Source organism: Cavia porcellus, unplaced genomic scaffold (genome assembly GCF_034190915.1).
Source record: "Cavia porcellus strain 051 isolate PalLab524CR breed Dunkin Hartley unplaced genomic scaffold, mCavPor4.1 scaffold_25, whole genome shotgun sequence".
Classification (NCBI taxonomy): domain Eukaryota; kingdom Metazoa; phylum Chordata; class Mammalia; order Rodentia; family Caviidae; genus Cavia; species Cavia porcellus.
Window position 1 is genome coordinate 25,181,689 of NW_026947508.1, and position 19,995 is coordinate 25,201,683.

At 40.1% G+C, this 19,995-nt stretch overlaps 2 protein-coding genes across 4 annotated transcripts in view; one reads left to right on the forward strand and one right to left on the reverse strand.

Annotated features, from left to right (window-relative positions):
• Yars1 (tyrosyl-tRNA synthetase 1) overlaps nucleotides 1-7,936 on the reverse strand; it is a 31,200-nt gene extending 23,264 nt beyond the window's left edge. The window contains exons 1-3 of the mRNA XM_003471134.5: nucleotides 7,753-7,936; nucleotides 3,456-3,602; nucleotides 3,119-3,294 (exon numbers count right to left, since the gene is read on the reverse strand). Coding sequence (XP_003471182.1) covers nucleotides 3,119-3,294; nucleotides 3,456-3,602; nucleotides 7,753-7,917 — 488 coding nt within the window. The 5' untranslated portion in view covers nucleotides 7,918-7,936. The remainder of the gene's footprint in view (nucleotides 1-3,118; nucleotides 3,295-3,455; nucleotides 3,603-7,752) is intronic.
• S100pbp (S100P binding protein) overlaps nucleotides 7,901-19,995 on the forward strand; it is a 38,771-nt gene continuing 26,676 nt past the window's right edge. The window contains exons 1-2 of one of the 3 annotated variants that reach the window (XM_003471075.5): nucleotides 7,901-8,038; nucleotides 18,627-19,468. In XM_003471075.5, coding sequence (XP_003471123.2) covers nucleotides 8,011-8,038; nucleotides 18,627-19,468 — 870 coding nt within the window. In that variant the 5' untranslated portion in view covers nucleotides 7,901-8,010. Of the gene's footprint in view, nucleotides 8,039-8,147; nucleotides 8,258-12,309; nucleotides 17,252-18,626; nucleotides 19,469-19,995 lie in introns of those variants that run through there. The other 2 variants (XM_013153899.3, XM_063235995.1) reach the window with 2 other exon arrangements.

Consider the following 19,995-nt stretch of genomic DNA (forward strand, 5'->3'; position numbering starts at 1 on the left):
TGATAAAAACAAGATGATAGCAACAAGTCTCCATTCATATCTTTCCAAAGAGTGCTTTTGTTGTTTGTGCTGATAATTTTAGAAAAGTTAAAAATGGTGCTTGCAGAAGTATGCTTGCTACACATCTGAGTTTCTGTATGCATGCTTCTAAGTCAAACTTTCCTGCTTGTAACTTCATAGGCTGATCTCAATGTGACCCAGAGTGATCCGAGACATTTTTGTGTATAAAAACCCCTAGATAAAGACCCGTGGCAATCTGCTTAGGTCCTCTTGGTATTGGCAGCTCTCTACTTCTACTCTATAATAAATGCTTTTGCTCATCTATCTCTTAACTCTCTACCTTGTAAATCTTTCTGGGTTGAAAGAAGAACACATCAGCCATAAGATGCATTACCATATAATAGTGGTTTCTTTACATTAAAATGTTTTATTTAAGACTGTAAATGTTGAGCTGGGCATATTGTGCATGCCTGTATCCCAGCTATTTGGAAGACTAAGGCAAAAGGATTGTGAATTGAAAGGTAGCCTAGATAATTTAGCAAGACCCTGTTTCAAAAACAAAAAAACACAAAGGCCTTGGGATGATACATAGAGCATCAATGAGAGCACTTGCCTAACATTTAAGACCCCAGGATTTCACTGGGGATGGTGGTGGATGATCAAAAACAACATCATCAAACACTAAACATCCATCAAAAGAAACAATAAAAGAAACTGTATTTGTGGGCTGGGGATTTAGGTCAGTGGCATAAGTGCCTGCTTGGCAAGCATGAGGTTTGTGAGTTCCATCCCCAGTAAAAAAAAAAAAAAAAAAAAAAAAAAAAAATATATATATATATATATATATATATATATATATATATTTGTTTGTTTTTTGAGACGGGGTCTTGCTATGCAGAACACTTCCCTTAATGGTCCTTTTTGAGACGGGGTCTTGCTATGCAGTTCAGGCTGGCCTTGAGCTCATGTTGTAGCCCAGGCTGGTCTCAAACTCGCAAGGATCCTCCCACCTCACACTCCTGAGTGCTGGGATTACAGGTGTGAGCCATCACACCTGGCTAAGAAACTATTTGATGAAGTAAAAAGAAAAATTACTAGTAAGTGAGAGATCTGGGTTCATATTCTAATTTATTTACTTACTAGATGCATGAACTTGGGAAATTGTGAATCTATTTTTTTTTTATCCACAAGATATGATAGAATAATGCTTGCTTTAAAAAGTTGTTCTGAGGGTTTTGATGCAAAAGTGATGGGGAGAGTAATCTCAGCACTAGGGAGCTGAGACAGGAGGACTCTCCCATGTTCAAGGTCAGCCTAGATTACATAGTGAGGTCAAGACCAGGTTGAGCTATAAAGCAAGACTCTGTCTCAAAAAACAAAACAAGCAAAAAATAAAAACAAAACAACCCCCCAAATCCAAATAAAACAAACAAACAAAAAAACCCAACAAACAAATAAAAATAGTGACTAGGAGAATAACATATAGAATGTAGGTTATGAAGGTTTACCATTTTTTTTTTTTTTGTCTTTTTCTTTTTTATTGGTACCAGGGATTGAACTCACGACTGCCTGCTTACAAGGCAGGCGCTTATGCCGCTGAGCTAAATCCCCAGCCCCAGGTTTAACATTTTTTAAATATGGAGACTATGAGGCAGTATGGGGATTACTCAAATAACAAATATACAGTAGGTGTATGACTCGGGTATATAACAAATATACAGTTGGGTATGGCTCACAGATAGTGTGCCTGCCTCGTACTGTATCTGCAAGGTCCTTGGTTCCTGCCGTAGCACAGGGGTGTTGGGGGACAGGGAGTGAGGAAAGCACTAAAAATTGTTCAAGAAAGTGAACAAACAAACTCAAAAAATAAACAATTATGGGCCAAGAATATAGCTCAGCAGCACAAGTGCCTGCCTGGCAATCTCAAGGCCTTGAGTTCAATTCCCAGTACCTTCCCCCTCAAACAAACTGTTGGGGAGGTATGAAATGTCTTTCAAATTTCTTTCATCATTACTTTCTGAGGTCAGAAGAGAAAAGGAGGCTGGATCACTCACCACATACAAGGCCAAAGGCTTTTGTTTTGGTTATATGTATGAGGTGTGATAAAAGAAATACAGAGTGTTTAAAAGATTTTTAAAAATTATTATTATTTTGTGTGTGTGTGTGTGTGTGTGTGTGTGTGTGTCATACCAGGGATCGAATTCACAACCTTGCGCTTACCAGGCAAGCGTTTGAGCCACTGAGCTAAACCTCTGGCCTCAATTTTTAAAAATTATTGTAGTAAAAGACACATCACTGTTAATCCCTCGTTTTGAACACTTATCCTATTCTTCTTGTCACATTCTGAAAATCATTCTGTAAGTGCTTCATCAGTATTGTCATGGCTGCCTCAATGTCTTGAATTGATCCAAAATATTTATTGTCATTCTGGTCAAATATTATGATCATTCTGATTTGGGGGAAGAGCCAAAATTTGCTGTGTCAGATTTAGTAAATAAGGTGAATGAGGATCCACTAATATTTTTTTGACCCCGCCTTTCTAGGCAGCAGTATTTCCCCCACTTTTGATCACACTCATTTTGAAGACACTCATGAAAGAGGATTTACAGAACCGCTTCAGAAATTGGTAAGAATGATAGATAAAGGTATTCAAAAGTGAGGGGGAGCATTTCAAAGGGGATTACTGGCAATGTGTCTTTTACTGCAATATAATTTTTTTTTCAACAGGATTTTATTACATAGTTTAGGCTGGTCTTGAACTCACAATGCAGTTCAGGCTGGCCTTCAACTCCTGGCAATCCTCCTGTCTCAGCCCCTCAAATGCTGGAATTACAGGGGTCTATCACCACGCCCAGATACAATGTTCAAAATTAAACATTCACTATATATTTTTTAAACACCCTTTTTATATCTCCAGCAAACAGAACAGTACTTGGACAATTACTAGACAGTTTCTTTTGGCAGATGAATTAAAGAACAAAGGGTATATATGTTTTTGTTCTCAACAGATAATGCCAAACAGCTTGTAATCTAAATTTAGAGTGCCTGAACTCCACAAGCCTTAATTAGGTAGAAGCACCGGATCTAGGAGAAGGGTAGTAGAAGATCAAGTACCTACTTGCTGAGCTGGTAATCAGTGCCTTTGATGAACTTCAGCTTCTCCAACGGCACGCCAATGCTCTCCAACATTGCTTTGATCACGTTCTCATAGAAACTGGTTCTGAGTTCTAGAAGTTCCCACGGGGCTTTCATGTTATCCAGGTATGCATGAAGGTCCGCAAATAGAATGGTTACCTGGATGTAAGGGACAAGGGACCACCAAGGTGTCAATTTTTTCTAGTACATTAAACCATACCTCTTCTCCCATAGCTTTGTATACCCCTGGCCCACCCTTGTTAAAGTTCTCCTTTTCTTTCTCCAAGGGTAAATGCTTAGTTGTCACCATGAGGTCTTACCTCACATCCAGCCTTCAAGAAGTCAGCAATCTTGGACATGGGCACGAAGTAAGCCACGTGTGGCCTGCCTGTGGTTGCCGTCCCCCAGTAAATTTTAAGTTCTCGTTCCTTCAGTATCTCCTTTAGTTTCTCTTCCCCTAGAACCTCCTGTTGTGGAAGCAGAAAAGGTGCATTAATGCTGGTGTGGCCCCTTCCACATCCTTTATATCCTATGACAAGGGAAAGAAAGCCATGTGTCAGAGGGGTCCAGGCTCAGAGCCAGCAGGGAAGCCAGCCATGTTCTCAGTGCTGAGCACCAATCCACAAGGACACTATGGTTGGTGCCCCTCCTGTGAAGTGACACAGATGGAAGGAGACAGGGGCATGTCCCTACCAGAATCCTAGCCTCTGCTTACATCTAGCCCACTTTCCTTCCTTTCATTGCCAACTTTCCTCTTCTTGTCTCCACTCCTCTACTTCCCATTCCCTGTAAGCACAACACCATACAATCCTTATTCTTGTGAAGATCAGATCAGAGTCTAACTTGAATGAATACTCTGTGTGTGTGTGTGTGTGTGTGTGTGTGTTTTGCCGGAGACTGAATTCAAGACTTTTTTTTTTGATACTGGGAATCAAACTCATGACCTCATGCTTGCCAGGCAGGTGTTATGCTGCTGAGCTAAATCCCTGGCCCTAAATTCAAGCCTTTCTGCATGCTGGACAAGTGTTCTTCCACCAAAATACATCCATAATCCTTAAACAAACACATTTTAGTCATCATTTTCTCCCAGAAACGCTCTTCTTTTTTTTTTTTTTTGTTTCCTTATTTTGTTCTTGTTTCCCTCTGCTCTGATAGCATTGATGTATTGATGATTCTTCTTCCTAATCATTAAATCCTAATCATTAAATATTAGCAAACTTTGGGACCTAGTCTTTTTTATTGAACATTTTTCCTACTTATCATTTGCTTTAATTATTACTCATGAGCTACTAATTCTCAAATCTCCTGCTCACATCTGTATATAGAATCACATACTTATTATCAACCTAATACTTCATACCCAACACATTGGGCTGGGCACAGTGGCACATGCCTATAATCCCAACACTTGGGAGGATAAAACATAAAATCACCATGAGTTCAAGGCCAGTCTAAACTATATAGCAAGGCCCTGTCTCAAAAAACAAAAAAACAACCAAACGCTTTCAAAATTAAACTTACGCTCTTGCCTTCCTACTTCATGTCCCAATCATCTTTTTCATTTATAATTTCACTCCTAGGTCATTACATGGTATTCAGCAAATTGCTTCAGTTACTCCAGAACAGTTCCTAAATACTCCTCCATTTCTGTCTCTGTATCATCACCCTAATCCAGGTCACCATGAGAACACACTATGTGACTGAAATAGTGTCTTAGCAAATCTGTGATATCTACCCTTGCCCCTTCTAATCCATTTTCTAAAAGACAGCCAGAGGGATCTTCTTTAAAACTCAAAACCAGGTTAACTTATTCACTTGTTTAAAATCTTTGTTTAGTTTTTTGAGAAGGCCTGGCTTTGTTGCCCCGCTTTCTCTAGCATGTTGTCTCAAACTTTTGGCTACAGTGATTTTCTGCCTCATTCTCTTGAGGAGCTGGAACTACAATGTGTACTGCCAGGCCAAGCCTGGTTTAAAACTAATTACCTTTTTCCCGAGATGTTGGGATTACCTAATTAGGCCAGGATGCTCCTGATAAAAGTATTTTTACCATGCTTATTTAAGCCAAATTTTAAACTGGGCTCATGGAATAAAGCCCATAAAGGCTCCCATAACTTATCTCTGCCTACCTGTCTTTCTCTTTCTCTCTCTCTCTGTTGTTTTGAGACATGGTTTCCTATGCAGTTCAGGCTAGTCTAGAGTTCACTTTATAATACAGGCAGGTCTCCAACTCACAATGATCTCCTGCATCACCTCCTGAGAGCTGGGATTATGGGAGTGCACCTCTAAACCCAGTTTACCTCTCTTTTGTTATTTAAATTTAAAGTAAAAGAAAAAATAAAAGTATTTTCTTCAAGTGATGATTTTGAAAAAGTGATGGTCAGTGCTGGGGATTTAGCTCAGTGGCATAAGCGCCTGCCTTGCAAGCAGGCAGTCGTGAGTTTGATCCCCGGTACTGATAAAAAAGGAAAAAGACAAAAAAAAAAAAAAAAAAAAAAAAAAAGTGATGGTTTTTATTTTTTATTGGTATCAGGGATCAAACTCATGACCTCTCACTAGCAAGGCAGGTGCTTATGCCGCTGAGCTAAATCCCTGGCTCCAAAGTGATGATTTTTAAAAAAATTATAGGACCAGGGATTTAGCTCAGTGGAGTAAGCACCTGCCTGGCAAGTGTGAGGTCATGAGTTTAAATCCTGGTACCAAAAAAAAAAAAAAAAAAAAAAAGGCATCTGAGAGTGGTGACGCTGGCCTCTAAGCCCAGCACTCAGGAGGCTGAGACAGGAGGATTAAAGAGTTCAAAGCCAGCCTCAATTACACAGTTTCAACCCCTTCCCCCATAAGAAGTATCACAAGCAAAAACTGTTTCTGTTGTCTAATTAGCAGGACTTGAAATTCTGTGCTCGAAGTCTGCTGGTGACTGATTTTGCATTGTTCACAGCTCCTTCTGATCTGGACACTTAGAGGTTCTCTCAACTCAAGGAAAGTTTGCATCACTAATTCTCCAAAATTGGAGCAAGTGAATTTCATATCCCTTGTACACAGCATGTCTCTGGCAAGTACTGTTTTATGGAGAAAGGCTAAAAAACAAAAAATCTGGTCAAGAGAAACCAAGTAAAAAAATCTCATGTTGACCAACTTAGCAACAAGGTCCTGTCTAAAAGAAGTAAAAGGGGCTGGAATGTAGCGTAGTGTTAGAATGCTTGCATGGGTTCAATCCCTAATACTACACCACGAAAAAAATATCAAGATGAGAATGGAATAACTTAAATGCCTATCAGCTGATGAAGAGATAAACACAATGGGGTATATTGATACACTGGAACATTATTCAGCCATAGAAAGAAGGAAGTTCTGATACATACAACAATGTGGACAAATCTTGGGGAAAAAAACATGCTAAGTGAAAGAAGTCAGACACAAAAGGGCACGTATTGATTCCAGTTTTATGAAATGCCAGGATAAGGAAATAAATACATAGGGACAGAAACTACATTAGTGTTTTCTCAGGGCTGGCTATAAAGTCATGGGAATTCACTGCTAATGGTACGAGTTTTTGGTGGAGAATGAAAAATACTCTGGAATCGGAAAGTGATTGTGGATGCACAATTGTGTGAATACTGAATTGCACACTGTAAAACAGTAATTAAAGAAAAGTGGTTCTGCGAGTTGAATCCAGGGTCTTTGCTCTTAGCTACATCCCCATTCCTTTATTATTTTGAGATAAGAGTCCTAAATTGTTGCTAGATTGGGCTCATATTTGCAATCCTTCTGCCTCAGCTTCCCAGAGTGCTGGGATTACAGGTATGTGCTACCGCTACCACACAAGACTAAACCCAGTTTTAAATTGGGCTAGTGAAATAAAGCCTACAAAGGCCCTCAGGACTTGGTCTCTGATTACCTCTTTTGTTATTTAAATTTAAATGCTCAAAAACATGACAAGTCGGAGGCCTGAAGGAGGGCAAAGGAAAGAATAATACAAATATTATTATTTATCAGCAGTCTACTCCAGTCAAATTAGCCATTTCTCTCAACTATAATTCTTTCCCTTATTTCTGCATAACAAAAAATTCAATATTCTTCTATCTGAAACCCCTACCCTACCCGCCTATGTTCCTGTTTTTTTGCTGGTTAACTCCAAATCCAGCAGTTCGGAAGATCTGTAGGGTGAAGGATCGATCCATATTCTTCAGGGAGCAGCTCAGAGGTTACTTCCTTAGGGGAATCCTTCCCTCCCTCCATGTTCTTTCACGTATAGTAACTTCCAGTACGTAACTTTAACTGAAATGATTTGGGCTCTGGGTCATTTTTAACCTCTGATCATCTCCAGATCAGCTTTGGGAGGGCAGGCCCTGACCCATCCCCAGCACCGAACACCAAACCTAGCACGTAGGAAGGCAGAAATCCATGACTCAAAGCCTGGCTCCGACACGAGGTAATTGCACACAAGAGGTGAGCCCTCTGTGATTTCTGCACCTAGGTAAACGATGCTTGACTGAACAATAGTGAGAGCTACAGTCTCTTCAGAACTGTCCAGGTACAGAATCCCCGGCAGAACCGGATAGGACCACTGGACCCACGGCTCTCAGTTCCCGACCGCACATTCCAACCCTGAGGCCCAACCTGCAAGTTCCGGGTGATAAGCTGTAGTTTTTCTTCCGGGCTGGGAGCATCCCCCATGGTTCCGTCACCTCTACTTCCCGCACTCGACCGGCACCTGCGCCCCTTCCTCTGTCGCCGCCGCCGCCGCGTGCCGGGAACTGTCACGCGAGTCCCGTCAGGTTGCATCAGCTGAACTCGTCACTCGGCTTACTCAGTCTAGAGCCTTTGCCTAGCGGTAGCTAGGAAAGAGTCAGGAGCAACGGAGAGCCGAGCGGGTCGATGAAACGGGAAAGGGCGGAGCCAGCAGGTAGAGTGGGCGGTGCGGAAGGCGGGGTTGTAGCGTCTGCGTTGGGCGCATTTCCCTTAGGGGCGGGGATGTTTCTTGCCAATCATTGCTTCTCTGCCCGCCCCCTGGCGTTGGCCCGGCCGTCTCGGGGGTGGGGGAGGTCGGGGAGGGGGCGATAAAATGGCGCAGGGGGCGGAGTGAGACGCAGTCGTTCGCCCAGGCTTGGCCCGGCTTCCGGAGGTGAAGAGCGGGAGGGACACACGGTCTGCGTTCGTCTGCAGGGCGGGGGTTGGGGGCGCCTGTTGCTTCTCCAGTGGGGTGGGCGCCCCAAACGCCCCGTTGAGGGATAGGAAGGCCCTCTGTTGGGAGAAGGGCTGGTTCTCGCCCCTGAGGTGGTTGTGGGGGGAGTGTCCCTGACCCCCCTCCTCCACGTCGGCGGCCCAGCGACGCCCTCACTCCGCTGAGGAAAACGTAAAGGGAGGCTGCCTGGGCCTTGAGAGGCCAGGAGTGCTATCCGCTGTGAGGGGAAGAGGGCAGGAGATGCCACAGTCCCAGCCCGCCGGCAGGAGGGTGTTACTAGGGAGTAGCGGGGTCGCGCGCCGGTGGTGAGGGAGAGATGACCCAACCCCGGGAGAGCGGCCTGCGCTGCCCAGGGTCGGATGGGGTGTGACTGAGCCCCTCAGGAGAGGGGTTCCTCGGGAGCCAGCCGAAGGGCTGGTGTCGTTCTCGGGGGGAGGGGCGGGAAGGAAGCGCGCGCTTCTCCCACCTTCTGCGGGGAGGCGGGAATTTTCGTCTCGGAGCAGGGAAGTGCAAAGGCCCTGCCCGAGGGCTGCGCCGCCTCGCGGCGACAGGTTTCTGAAGGCGAGCTGCGGGAGGCCGAGCACTGTGGTTGGCAAGGACCTGAGCCCCCTTCTTCCCCGTCTTCGAGGAAGGTGTGAAGGGGAGACAGTTGGCACCCCAGAGTGAGCTCGTTAAGAGGCCGCAGAAGTGATTTCAGTTGCCCACCGGCCGCCCTAACTTGGCCTCCAGTTTGTGTGTGTGTGTGTTGTATGTGCTCCAAGCTTTACCATACCCGTCTAAAAATTAAAAACAAAAAAGCCCCAAAACATCTTTTAAAAAAGAAACCTGTTGCTACAGCGTAGTGATGCGTGCTCTCTATACCCGTATAGGAGGGGAGTCTCTGGTACCCAGACAGTGAAATGTTAACCTAAAGCTGAAATTCCACCCTACAGTGTTTTCAGTAATCTCAAAGGGAATTGCAAAATTCTTAAAAATAATTTCAGTTCAATTTGATGTAAAAAAAAAAAAAAAAGTTGGGCCTATTTTCTGCGTGGTAACAGCCATTTGAACTGTGTGCTTCATATATTTATTGTACTTGGGAGAGACTGGAAATCAAAGGCCAGTGAGAAATCCTGTGCTTTGGGAATAGTCCTTGCTGTTGTGACTAACAGACCTAGCTAGCAAGGTAATGGTTTTGGCTTTAGAGCCTTGAAAGAGGATGTGGTACAGTTTTAGTGGACTAAATAAAAAGGCTTTGTGCTCTAAGGCAATAGGGTTTCTGAGGTAAGATAAAAATAGAGAATCAGTTTCTGGGGTTGCAACCAGGAGGTTAGAGAACAGAGAGGGGGTGGTACACTGAAGTGTGAAGAAGGGGGTGGACAGGTGAGAGAGATGTAGAAGGACAGAATAGGGTCACACAGGGATGGGGAGGAGAATTATAATAGAATTGGGCAATGGGAAAAAAATATACCTCCCTTCAAAATAAAGGGGTCCCCATATTTTAACTAGAACCTACCCTGCAAGTGTCAAGAAAAGCAGGTGCTGATGTAATAGCAGAGAAGTAAACTAAAACTGCTTTTGGAGAACTTCACTTCAGAGCTTCAGTTTTATCACAAGGGTTTCCTTCCTTGGGAAGTAACAGTTTTCATTAGTTTAGGGGTTTTAGGTGTACATTGGTTTCATAAATATCCCCTTGGTTGATTTTTAATTGATCCAATTAGCAGTATTTATCCCCCTTTTTCCAGATGAGTGTTCTCATCTGCATTGTGGTTCAAAGACTTCTGAGTTGCTGAGGCCTCAGAAATTTAGTCCATTGCTTTTATACAGGATACTTCAGTACCATTAGTTTGCAGAATTTGCTTGATAGTTCATATCTGGTCCAGTCTGGTCTTTAATGAGAGACAATATGGTGGAATGCTAGGTTAAGTAACTACTTCCTCGAATACAGGCTTAAGGAAGGCATATTGGTCAGTTTCTAAATCTCCAAGGACTAGGTGCAGTGGTGGTGAACCTATGGTAGGAATATTACTTGTTTTTCTTTTAAGACAAAAGATGTTAATGTGTGATTGCTTTTTCTAAACTAAAAGCCTCAATATTCAGGTTTAATTGCATTGTTGGTACCTGGCAACAGATAAGTGGGTTTTGGATTGCAATTTGGCACTCATCTTTGTAGAAGCTTTGCCATCACTGGACTAGGGGAAGTTCCCTATCATTTTAGCACTCTTTTTTCCTTCCATTCCTGTGCTTAAGATTCAGGGAATGTGACTGGGGTGGGATAAAATAATGATAGGTACCACTTATTTATCTTTTAGATCATGCCTGTAGTGTGCTTTATGTTAGGATTTCATTTAATTTTTGCAATAATTTATGAGGTGTTTTACTGTGAGAGTCAGTATACAGGGGAAGGACATTTGAGACTTGAGTGTATTCATTGTATCTTGCTCACTGACTTAATAACTTAAACATTTTTTAGTAAGCATTTTAAGCATATAAAAATAGGAAGTAAACTGGGCATGGTGGTGCATGTGTGTAATCCTGGCACTTCAGAAGTTGAGGCAGAAGGACTGCCACGAGTTTAAAGACTGAGCTACATAATGAAACTTGTCTCGAAAAACAAAAAAGTAAAAAAATAATTAAGACCCATTTTATCTTCTGTTGTATTTGTTTCTGACCAAGGATATTTTGAAGCCAGGCAAGCACTCTCCTACTGAACTATAACCCTGTTTTGTTTTGTATCAGGAATTGAACTCAAGACCTTGCTTGTCAGGCAGGCACTTTCGCCACTGAGCTATGTCCCAGACCTCTTGTGTTCTGAGACTGGGTCTAGCTTTGTAGTGCAGGCTTATCTTGAGGTCAGTATGTAGCTCAGGCCTTGAACTCAGGCAATTTTCCTGCCTTAGTCTCTCAAGTGTTAGGATGATAGCCATGCATTACCACATCCACCTGGCCTTACCGCTCTTTTTTAAGAATTAAAACATAACTAGGCACAGTGGTACACAGCTGTAATCCCATCTACATGGAAGACAGATTGAAGGATCACAAGTTCAAGGACAGCTTGGCAATTTAGCAAGCCCTATCTCAGAATAAAATTTAAAAAGAGCAGGAGTTGAAGCTACATGCCTTCTGGGTTCAGGCACCCATTTACAGAAAGAAGCCAAACAAGCTGGGCATCATGACACACAGTTGTAATCCCATCATTCTGGGAACCTGAAATAGAATCACAAATTGAAGCCCAGCCAGGCAACCTGGTGATTTAGTGAGATCCCGTTTTAGGAAAAAGAAAAAGAAAACAAAGGCTAGAATGTAGCTCAATGTGAGGGCCCTTGGTCTGGTCCTTTGTACCACAAAAAAACAAAACAAAACAAAACAAAAGTTAGGGGTAGGATTGAAGCTGATACTGTTTTACCTGTAGGATTAGTGTGATGAAATAATGAAGTAATCAACTTCAGCCTATTACGACTGGTACTTAGTGGTAATTCCTCAAAATATTTTATACCCCATCCCTTCAATAGTTATTAATTTTGTTTGTATCTGTTCTACTGATACCAAGGTCTATTTTATTTCTTCTTTTTTCAGAGTTTATTATCTCATATATAATTATTTTATCTCATTTTCCATATTTTAATATCCTACCATTTATGGTAGCCATGTATATTTTTCTTTTTGTAGCATTTATGAATATGGATACTAGGAAAAATACAAAATTTTAGAAATAAGACTGGTTGTATTGCTGCACATATGTAAAAGAAACACTTTGTTTGTTTGTTTGGTGGTGGTGTTGTTGGGGATTGAATCTAGGGCTTTGTGCATGCTAAGTGAATGCTCTGCCATAGAAGTATACCCCCATTCCCTAGACCTTTTAATAAAAAGACATTCCTGTTTTTCAACTGAAAAAGAATTGAAGCTACCCATGCTTCCTTACATTCCCTCTCCACTACTGAAGGTAACCACTGTCCTGAATTTGGTGTTTCTCATTCTCATGCATATTTTTTATAATCTTATGATATGTGTGTGTGTGTGTGTGTGTGTGTGTGTGTGTGTGTGTAATACTGTTTTTCTTTTTTGTTTTTTGGTGTTTTTTTTGTTTTTTGTCTTTTTGAGACAGGGTTTCACTATGCAGTTCAGACTGGCCCTGCACTCACTTTGTAGCCCAAGCTGGCCTCAACTAACAGCAATCCTGCCTTAGCATTTCCAGTGCTGGGATTACAGGCATGTGCCACCACACCTGGCAGCATGATGTTGTTTCTTTAACAAATCAAAGCAGAAAAAAATAGTGAATTTATAAATTAAAGTACTCAAACTATTTGGAGGCTGAGGTGGGAGGAATGCTATGAGTTTGAGGCCATCCTTGGTCAAATAGTTCAAGGCCAGCCTGGATACATAGACCCAGACTCAAAAAAAAAACAAAAACAAACAAAACAAAGCTCCAAAGATTTATCAACCAGTTTCATTGTGTAGATCTTTTTTGGATGCCAGTTTTTTTAAGCTTGAAAAAGTATGACCAATATAATTGGGTTGTTATTATTTTTGGCCTTTTTCAGACAGGGTTTCACTATGCAATTTAGGCTGGCCTTCAGCTCACATCATAACCCAGGCTGGTCTCAAACTCAATGATTCTCCTGCCTCAGGCTCCCTAGTGCTGGAATTACAGGCATGCACTAGCATGCCTGGCTAGATAATTGGAAGTTGAACTGGATGTTTTATAATAAGCACTTGTTTACAGATAAAATGATGTAGTGCCTGAGGTTTGCTTCAAAATAATCTGATAAAGAGGAAAAGATTATCTGTGGTTGGTAGTGTTGGGGCTGAGTGATAGGTATGTAGTGCTTCATTATGTTACTGTTATATATGCTTTTAAAATTTAAAAAAATGTTTTTCATAGTACTGAGGATTTAGACTACAGCCTTTGCACTGAGTTACATCCTCAGCCATTTTGTCTTATTTTTTGAGGCATGGCTATGCTAAATTTCCCAGGCTATGTTCATACTTGGGATCCTCCTACAGTGCTGAGATTATAGGCATATGCCGTTATACCAGGCTTGTATATGTTTTAAGTTCTCTGTAATAAATTTTTTTAATTCTGTATTTTTTTTCTTAATATATATTAGTATGTGTTACACATAGTGATTACATTCATCGTGCTGAGTTGATACATGTACGTAGCACATCTTAATTTTTTTTTACTTTCCATTGCCCTCCAGAACTTTCTGTTTGTATGTTTGTTTTTGAGACAGAATCTCTGTGTGTAGTTCAGGTTGGCCTTGAACTCACTGTGTATCCCAGAGTAGTCTCAAACTCATGACTATCTTCTGCCTAAAACTCCTGAGTACTGGGATTACAGGTGTGTGTCATCACACCTGGCTCCCTTCAGAATTTTTGAAAATGAGGAAAGAATGATTTGTGTATGTATAGAATATAGCATTGTTTTGTATAAATTTTCTATTTGGAACATTCTTAGAAGCTCAGAAGAACCAGTTCTGCCTCTAGATGTTATATGGTATAAGGATTGATGATTACAGTGGTTGTAAAGGATATTAGTCCTTTGTGTGCAAGTAAAGTTTGCAAGTACTATAATGCTTTTCTTTTGGTAATATTTGATGACATTCAGGAGTATTTATACTGTTCTTCCATATCATCTGGAAGGCCAAGGGCAGCCTCCCTTGCATAAGTCACCTTATGTTATTTTTTTTTTCAAGAAGCCAAAAGCCCTTTTTAGTACTTATATATGCCATAGTTTTTTTTTTTTGTTGTTGTTATTTGGTTGGTTGGGGTTTTTTTTGTCTTTTTCCTTTTTATCGGTACCGGGGATCAAACTCATGACTGCCTGCCTGCTTGCAAGGCAGGCGCTTATGCCGCTGAGCTAAATCCCCAGCCCCATATATGCCATAGTTTATTAGAGGGTACTGAATTTAGAAGGCCTAAGTTTGGATTCTGGTTCTGCCATTTGCTGACCAACCATGGGCAAATCTTTATCTCAATCATGGTAGAAAAAATTGGCCTCCTAATTAGGCCTCAGTTTGGGTGCTTAGTCTAGTGTTATTAGCAAGTTATGTAATGTCTTTGAACTTTAGTTTCCTAACAGTGAAAATCAAATATGCTAGTTGGTCAACCAAGTACTTGAACTAGACCTTTTAGAGGTATTGAGTTGAAGAAGCAATATACTAGAAAGGACATCTAAGAAACATAGCTACCAAGTACCTTTGATATTTATACTTGGCAGGGGCTGGGGATTGAGTTCGATCCCCGGTACCAATAAAAAGGAAAAAGACAAGGAAAAAAAAAAAAAAGAATGGTGGATATTTATACTTGGCAAACATAAGGTTTTATAAGTTTAAAAATTTTTTTCCAAACGTAAACCTTTTTTCTTAATGGTACTTAAAGCTAAAGAAATAACTTTGTTCTGTGAAATAATTCAGTTACTAAGCTGAGAAATTACTTTTCAACTTTTTAATTTTTTCTTCATGCAGGCACCTGCACCAATACCTGGAATTCTCACAATAATTGTTGGGCTTCTTTGGAGGGGTGTGAGGGTTGAACCCAGACCTAATGCTTGCTAAGCCATTGAGTTGCATCTGCTATGCCAAATTGCTAAAGTATTAGTGGTTCTGAGTTTAAATATAATGGAAAACTTGATTTCTTTAATAAGATTAATTTTACAGAGTGGTGTTGAGAGGTAACAATTATAAAGTCTGTCATACTGTCTAGTTTATAATAGGTATGAAATATTTTTTTCCTTTCTGTCTTATTACATTTCTAAGCTCTTGTTTATTCTTTTTACTATTTTGTTGACAGTTCCATTTTATATTGTCTCATATTGGTGCTTTCCTCTGTCCCTCTTCCTCCCTTCCGTTTTTCCTTCCTTTCTTTTATTTTTGTTTTTGAGACAGAATCTCACTTTCTAGTTCAGGCTGGCCTGGAATGTACTGTATAGAGTGAGTTCTTGGCAATCTTTCTACCTCAGCCTCCCAAATGCTGAGATTATAGATGTGTGCTTCCATACCTGGCTAATTTCCTTTTATTTTGTTGTCATACTGGGGATTGAACCCTGGGGCTCACACAGAGTATAAGAAGGGCTCTCTCACTGAGCTATATCCCCAGCTCTTTAAATTTTATTTTGTGAAAAGGTCTCACTGAGGTGCTGAGGCTGGCCTAGAATTTACAGTCCTCCTACCTCAGTTTTTGAATAAATGGGATTATAGGATGTACCACAACACCCTACAGAACCATATGTTTGTTTCTTAGAAATCATTTAGAAATATTTTATGTAGCTCAATGCCGAATGGTAACTGTAGTTCAGAAAGTGTATTTTGAAAGAATACATGCTTTGAAGAAACAACTGAAGATATAAGTAGTAAGTAAGGAGACAGTGGAAATTTTACAGTTAAAAAAGCAATAAAAGCCAGGTGTGGTTCATTTATAAACTCAGCAATCAGGAACCTAAAGCAGAAGGATCATGAGTTTGAGACAAGCCTGGATTACGTCTTTTAAAATATATATGTGTGTGTGTGTGTGTGTGTGTGTGTATGTGTGTGTATATATATATATGGAATTTTCCAGTTATCAAAATTAATGTTCAGGTATGTCTTAATAGCTTCTTAGATGTGATTTGTATGTGAAATTTTTATCACTTTTCCCATTTGAAAAATAATTATAGATTAGATCTGTTTTTAGTTATTTAAAAACTATATTTCAGTTATACAAGTAAATATTCAAGTAAGAAATAAAATGCTGGGGCTAGGGATTTAGCTCAGTGTAGTAAGTGCCTACCTGGTAAGCATGAGGTCATCAGTTTGATCCCTGGACCGCCCCCAACCCACCCCGGCCCAAAAAAAAAAGAAAATGCAGAGAAAAGTCTTCCCTGGAATTCCGTTTCCTTGCAGGTTATAGTAGTCATTGGTTCTGTGTTTGTATCCTTACAGACCTTTTCTTTGCTTTTTCTCTGTTTTGTTTTGTTGTTGTTGTTGTTGTTGAGATAGGGTATCACTATGTAGTTTAGGCTGGCCTTAAATTTACTAAGTAGCCCAGGCTGGCCTTGAATTTGTATCAGTTCTGCTTTACTCGAGTGCTGAGTGCTGGGATTACAGATTTTTTTTTTTTTTTTTGGAGGTACAGTCTTGCTATGTAGTTCAGCCAGGCCTTGAACTTACTTTGTGGCTCAGGGTGGCCTTGAACTTATGGCACTCCTCTTGCCTTAGCTTCCTGCTTGCTGGAATTACAGGTGTGTGCCACCACGCCTAGCTCTTCATATATAATGAAAATTAGATTGTTGTGTGTTGTAATGATAAATTTTTGGAATTTTAAGCATTGCTGAGGCTGAGTGTGGTGGTACACATGTGTGGTACACATGTGTAATCCCAGCACTAGGGTGGTTGAGGCACAAGGATTGGTATAAGTTCAAGGCCAGCCTGAACTAAATAGTGAGACTTGGTCTCAAAAAAAAAAAAAAAATTACTGCCAGTCCCCCTGCTCTACTTTTTCCCATTTTGTAATCCAAGTGATTATGAGACTAGTGGTTTGCACTAGTTAGTGACAGAACCAGGAGTAGAGTTGAAGTCTTTGGATGCCCAAATCAGTGTTCATCTTACTTGAACAAATGATAGTCTTAAAAAAGTACAAATTGTTGAGAGGAACAAAACAAGTTCTTTAGTTGCATAATTTTTTTCCTCTAAAGGTTTTTCTTTGGTGTTCTTGACTCAAAAAATTCTAACTTTCTGATATTTAAAAAAATCAAGATTAAAATTAATAGATGGAGCACCTTGAAGCACAATACAGTTGACTTTGTAATTAGCAGAGTTGAAAGTGATGAGAAGATCCTTTAATTTTCTTTGTGCCTGCAGGAAGGTGGGAGTCAATCATTTTGACAGGTCTCCTGAAAGGAGCAGCTAGCAAGAGTTGAAACCTTTTTTCCATTTGGTCTCGTGGCAAGGGTAGACATTGCTGCAGCAGCTTCACACAGTACGCAATGCATTTATTTATCTTCTTGTAGTTTTATTTTTATTTTTTTAACTCCAAGAATAATACACGTTTTAAATGTAAACTAAATGTCCAAACAGTTTACATAATATTTGTTTTACTTGTATGTTGCAGATATGATTGCTTGATACTACATATAGAATTACTTCATTATGTATTTATTTTATTTTGTCTTTTTTGAAACAGGATCTTAATATGCAATTCAGGCTGGTCTTGAGCTTATTTTGTAGCCCAGGCTGGTCTGGAACTCATAGCAAGCCTCCTGCCTCAGCCTCCCAATGTTGGGATTATAGGCGTGTACCACCATGCCCAGCTTCATTATGTTTTTAAACAGTTCAAAAGCATTCTGTAGTATAAATATCCTATGATTTACTGAACATTTCTTTTGGTGATAGATGTTTACTAGGTTGCCTCCAGTATTTGGATATTTCAAGGTTGCTTTGAACATTCTTATGTATGTCCTTATGTATGTTTCCCTATGTAGTTCTCTGGGTTTGGGTTTTTTTGTTTGGTTTTTTTTTCCTTGGAGACAAGGTCTTGCCATGTAGTCCAGGCTGGCCTCAAACTTACAGCAATACTCCTGCCTGAGCCTCCTGAGTGCTGCACTACCATGCCTGGCCCATGTATGTTTCTAATAGGTATTTCTGTGGCTGTGTTTCCAGAAGTGAAATTGCTAGGTCAAAGGGTTTTGCAAATTACTTTTTGCAAAACATTGTGCTGACTTACATTCTTTTGTTTTCTAAAAGATTTAATTGGCTTTTATTTGTAATTTATGAATCTGCAGCATTCTGTCTAGAGATTCGGACAAAGACTCCATTGGGCATAGCAAAACAGTCTGGGGTTTTTTTTTTGTTTGTTTGTTTGGTTTGTTTTTTGTTTTTTGGTACCGGCGATCGAACTCATGACCCCATGCTTGCTAGGCTGGCACTTATGCTGCTGAGCTAAATCCCCAGTCCCAACAGTCTGTTTTTATAAAGTAGCTTGAGCAAAAACAGGGAGGCAGCATAGTGTTTCTTTTTTTTTCTAATAAATTTTTTCTTTCTGTCTTTCTACCTTGAATAAAATGGATCTGACTTACATTCTTACTGATGCTATGTAAGAGTGCTTATCTTGCCACATCCTCACACCTGAATTTCATGTCATCTTAATATTTACCATTTTCATAAGAAAAAATATTGTACTGTTTTAAAATGTATTTCCATGACCCTGGTAAGATTAAGTATTTTTAGTTCTTATCATGTGAACTACAGGGCAAAGAATTTGAAATATTAGGATACCATCCCTATATATATTTAGTGAGTTAGCATGGTTTAAACTATTTCCTCTTCCTCAGTAGAACTTCCTCTTCTTTCTCTAGATATGATGTGCTCACTAATGCCCTCTGACCAGTCTGCAGATGCATCTTTCTTATCTAAAAACAATGCTCAGTTTTCTTGGAGCTCCTTGGATGAGGATGAATTAGATGACTCCTTGCTGGAATTCTCTGATGGAGAAGAAGATGATGGCCATTTGAGTCTCACTGAGGAAGAGATTGAAGAGCTTTTGAAAGATGATAGCTCATCAAATGAGGAAGAGATTGAAAAATTCTTGAAAAATGATGAGCCATCAGATAAGCGTGAGAAAGGAGAAAAAAAGAGTCAAATTCTACTTGAAACTCCCCAAGAAAAAAATTCATTGTACAGCTTGAGACCAGTAGCTGAGACCCCTGGCCTCTTCAAACTACCTCAACTAAATACATCAGTTGGTCATGAACCAGCTCCTGCTAAATCATTAAATAGACACCTTGTATTAGAAAAGAATCATATAAAAGTGACTGTCGTTGCACCATTTGATCCAACAGTTTGTGATCCTATGCTTGATAAGAGTAAGACTGATTCATCCAAAGATACTGAAAAACCCTCTTCCCCGAGGGAAGAGATGAGAGAAGATGATCTTAGCCCAAATGAGAGCACTGAATCTGAAGGGAGCAGTCCTAATATTTCTGCCTGGGATGGGACCTCTTCTCCTTTGAACAATAGTTTTCAACAAACTGTCTCTGATAAAAATATATTTGACAGTAAGAAACCTACATCTTTGTACTCTCAGAGCACATACCATTCAAAGACTCCTTCCACTACAGGGTCATCCTGGAAAAATAGTGGATCACATAAAGTAAGTTGTGAAATGAGATCTCCAGGTGTTTCCAGTTCATCAAAAAGAGTAAGTACATTTTTTTCAAAGTGAAGGAAAAAGGGGATTTAGCTCAGCGGCATAAGCACCTGCCTTGCAAGCAGGCAGTCGTGAGTTCAATCCCTGGTACCGATAAAAAAAAATAAACCAAAAAAGACAAAAACAAACAAAGTGAAGGAAAAGAAATTTATTTTAATTCAGCAGAATTCTTATATACCCTTGCCCCATACATACTCAACTTTCCTTGCTATAGACTTCATGTACCACATTGATGCATTTGTTAAAATCTAGCAGACCTTTGTATTCAAACAAATGAGGGTTTGAATCCTGACTAACACTGACTGTGGTCTAATTATTTAGCCTTTATGTTCTTCCACATCTCTCTGTTTCTGTGGTACAAAGGATGGAAACCTAGACCTTATGCATGGTAGGCAAGTGCTTTGTAACATATCCCAAGCCTGTCCTCCACATTCTTATCTACAAATTAGAGTGAATATCCTAATATATGAAGATTGATGAAATGATGTGTTTACAGTACCTGGTACATACTAAATGAT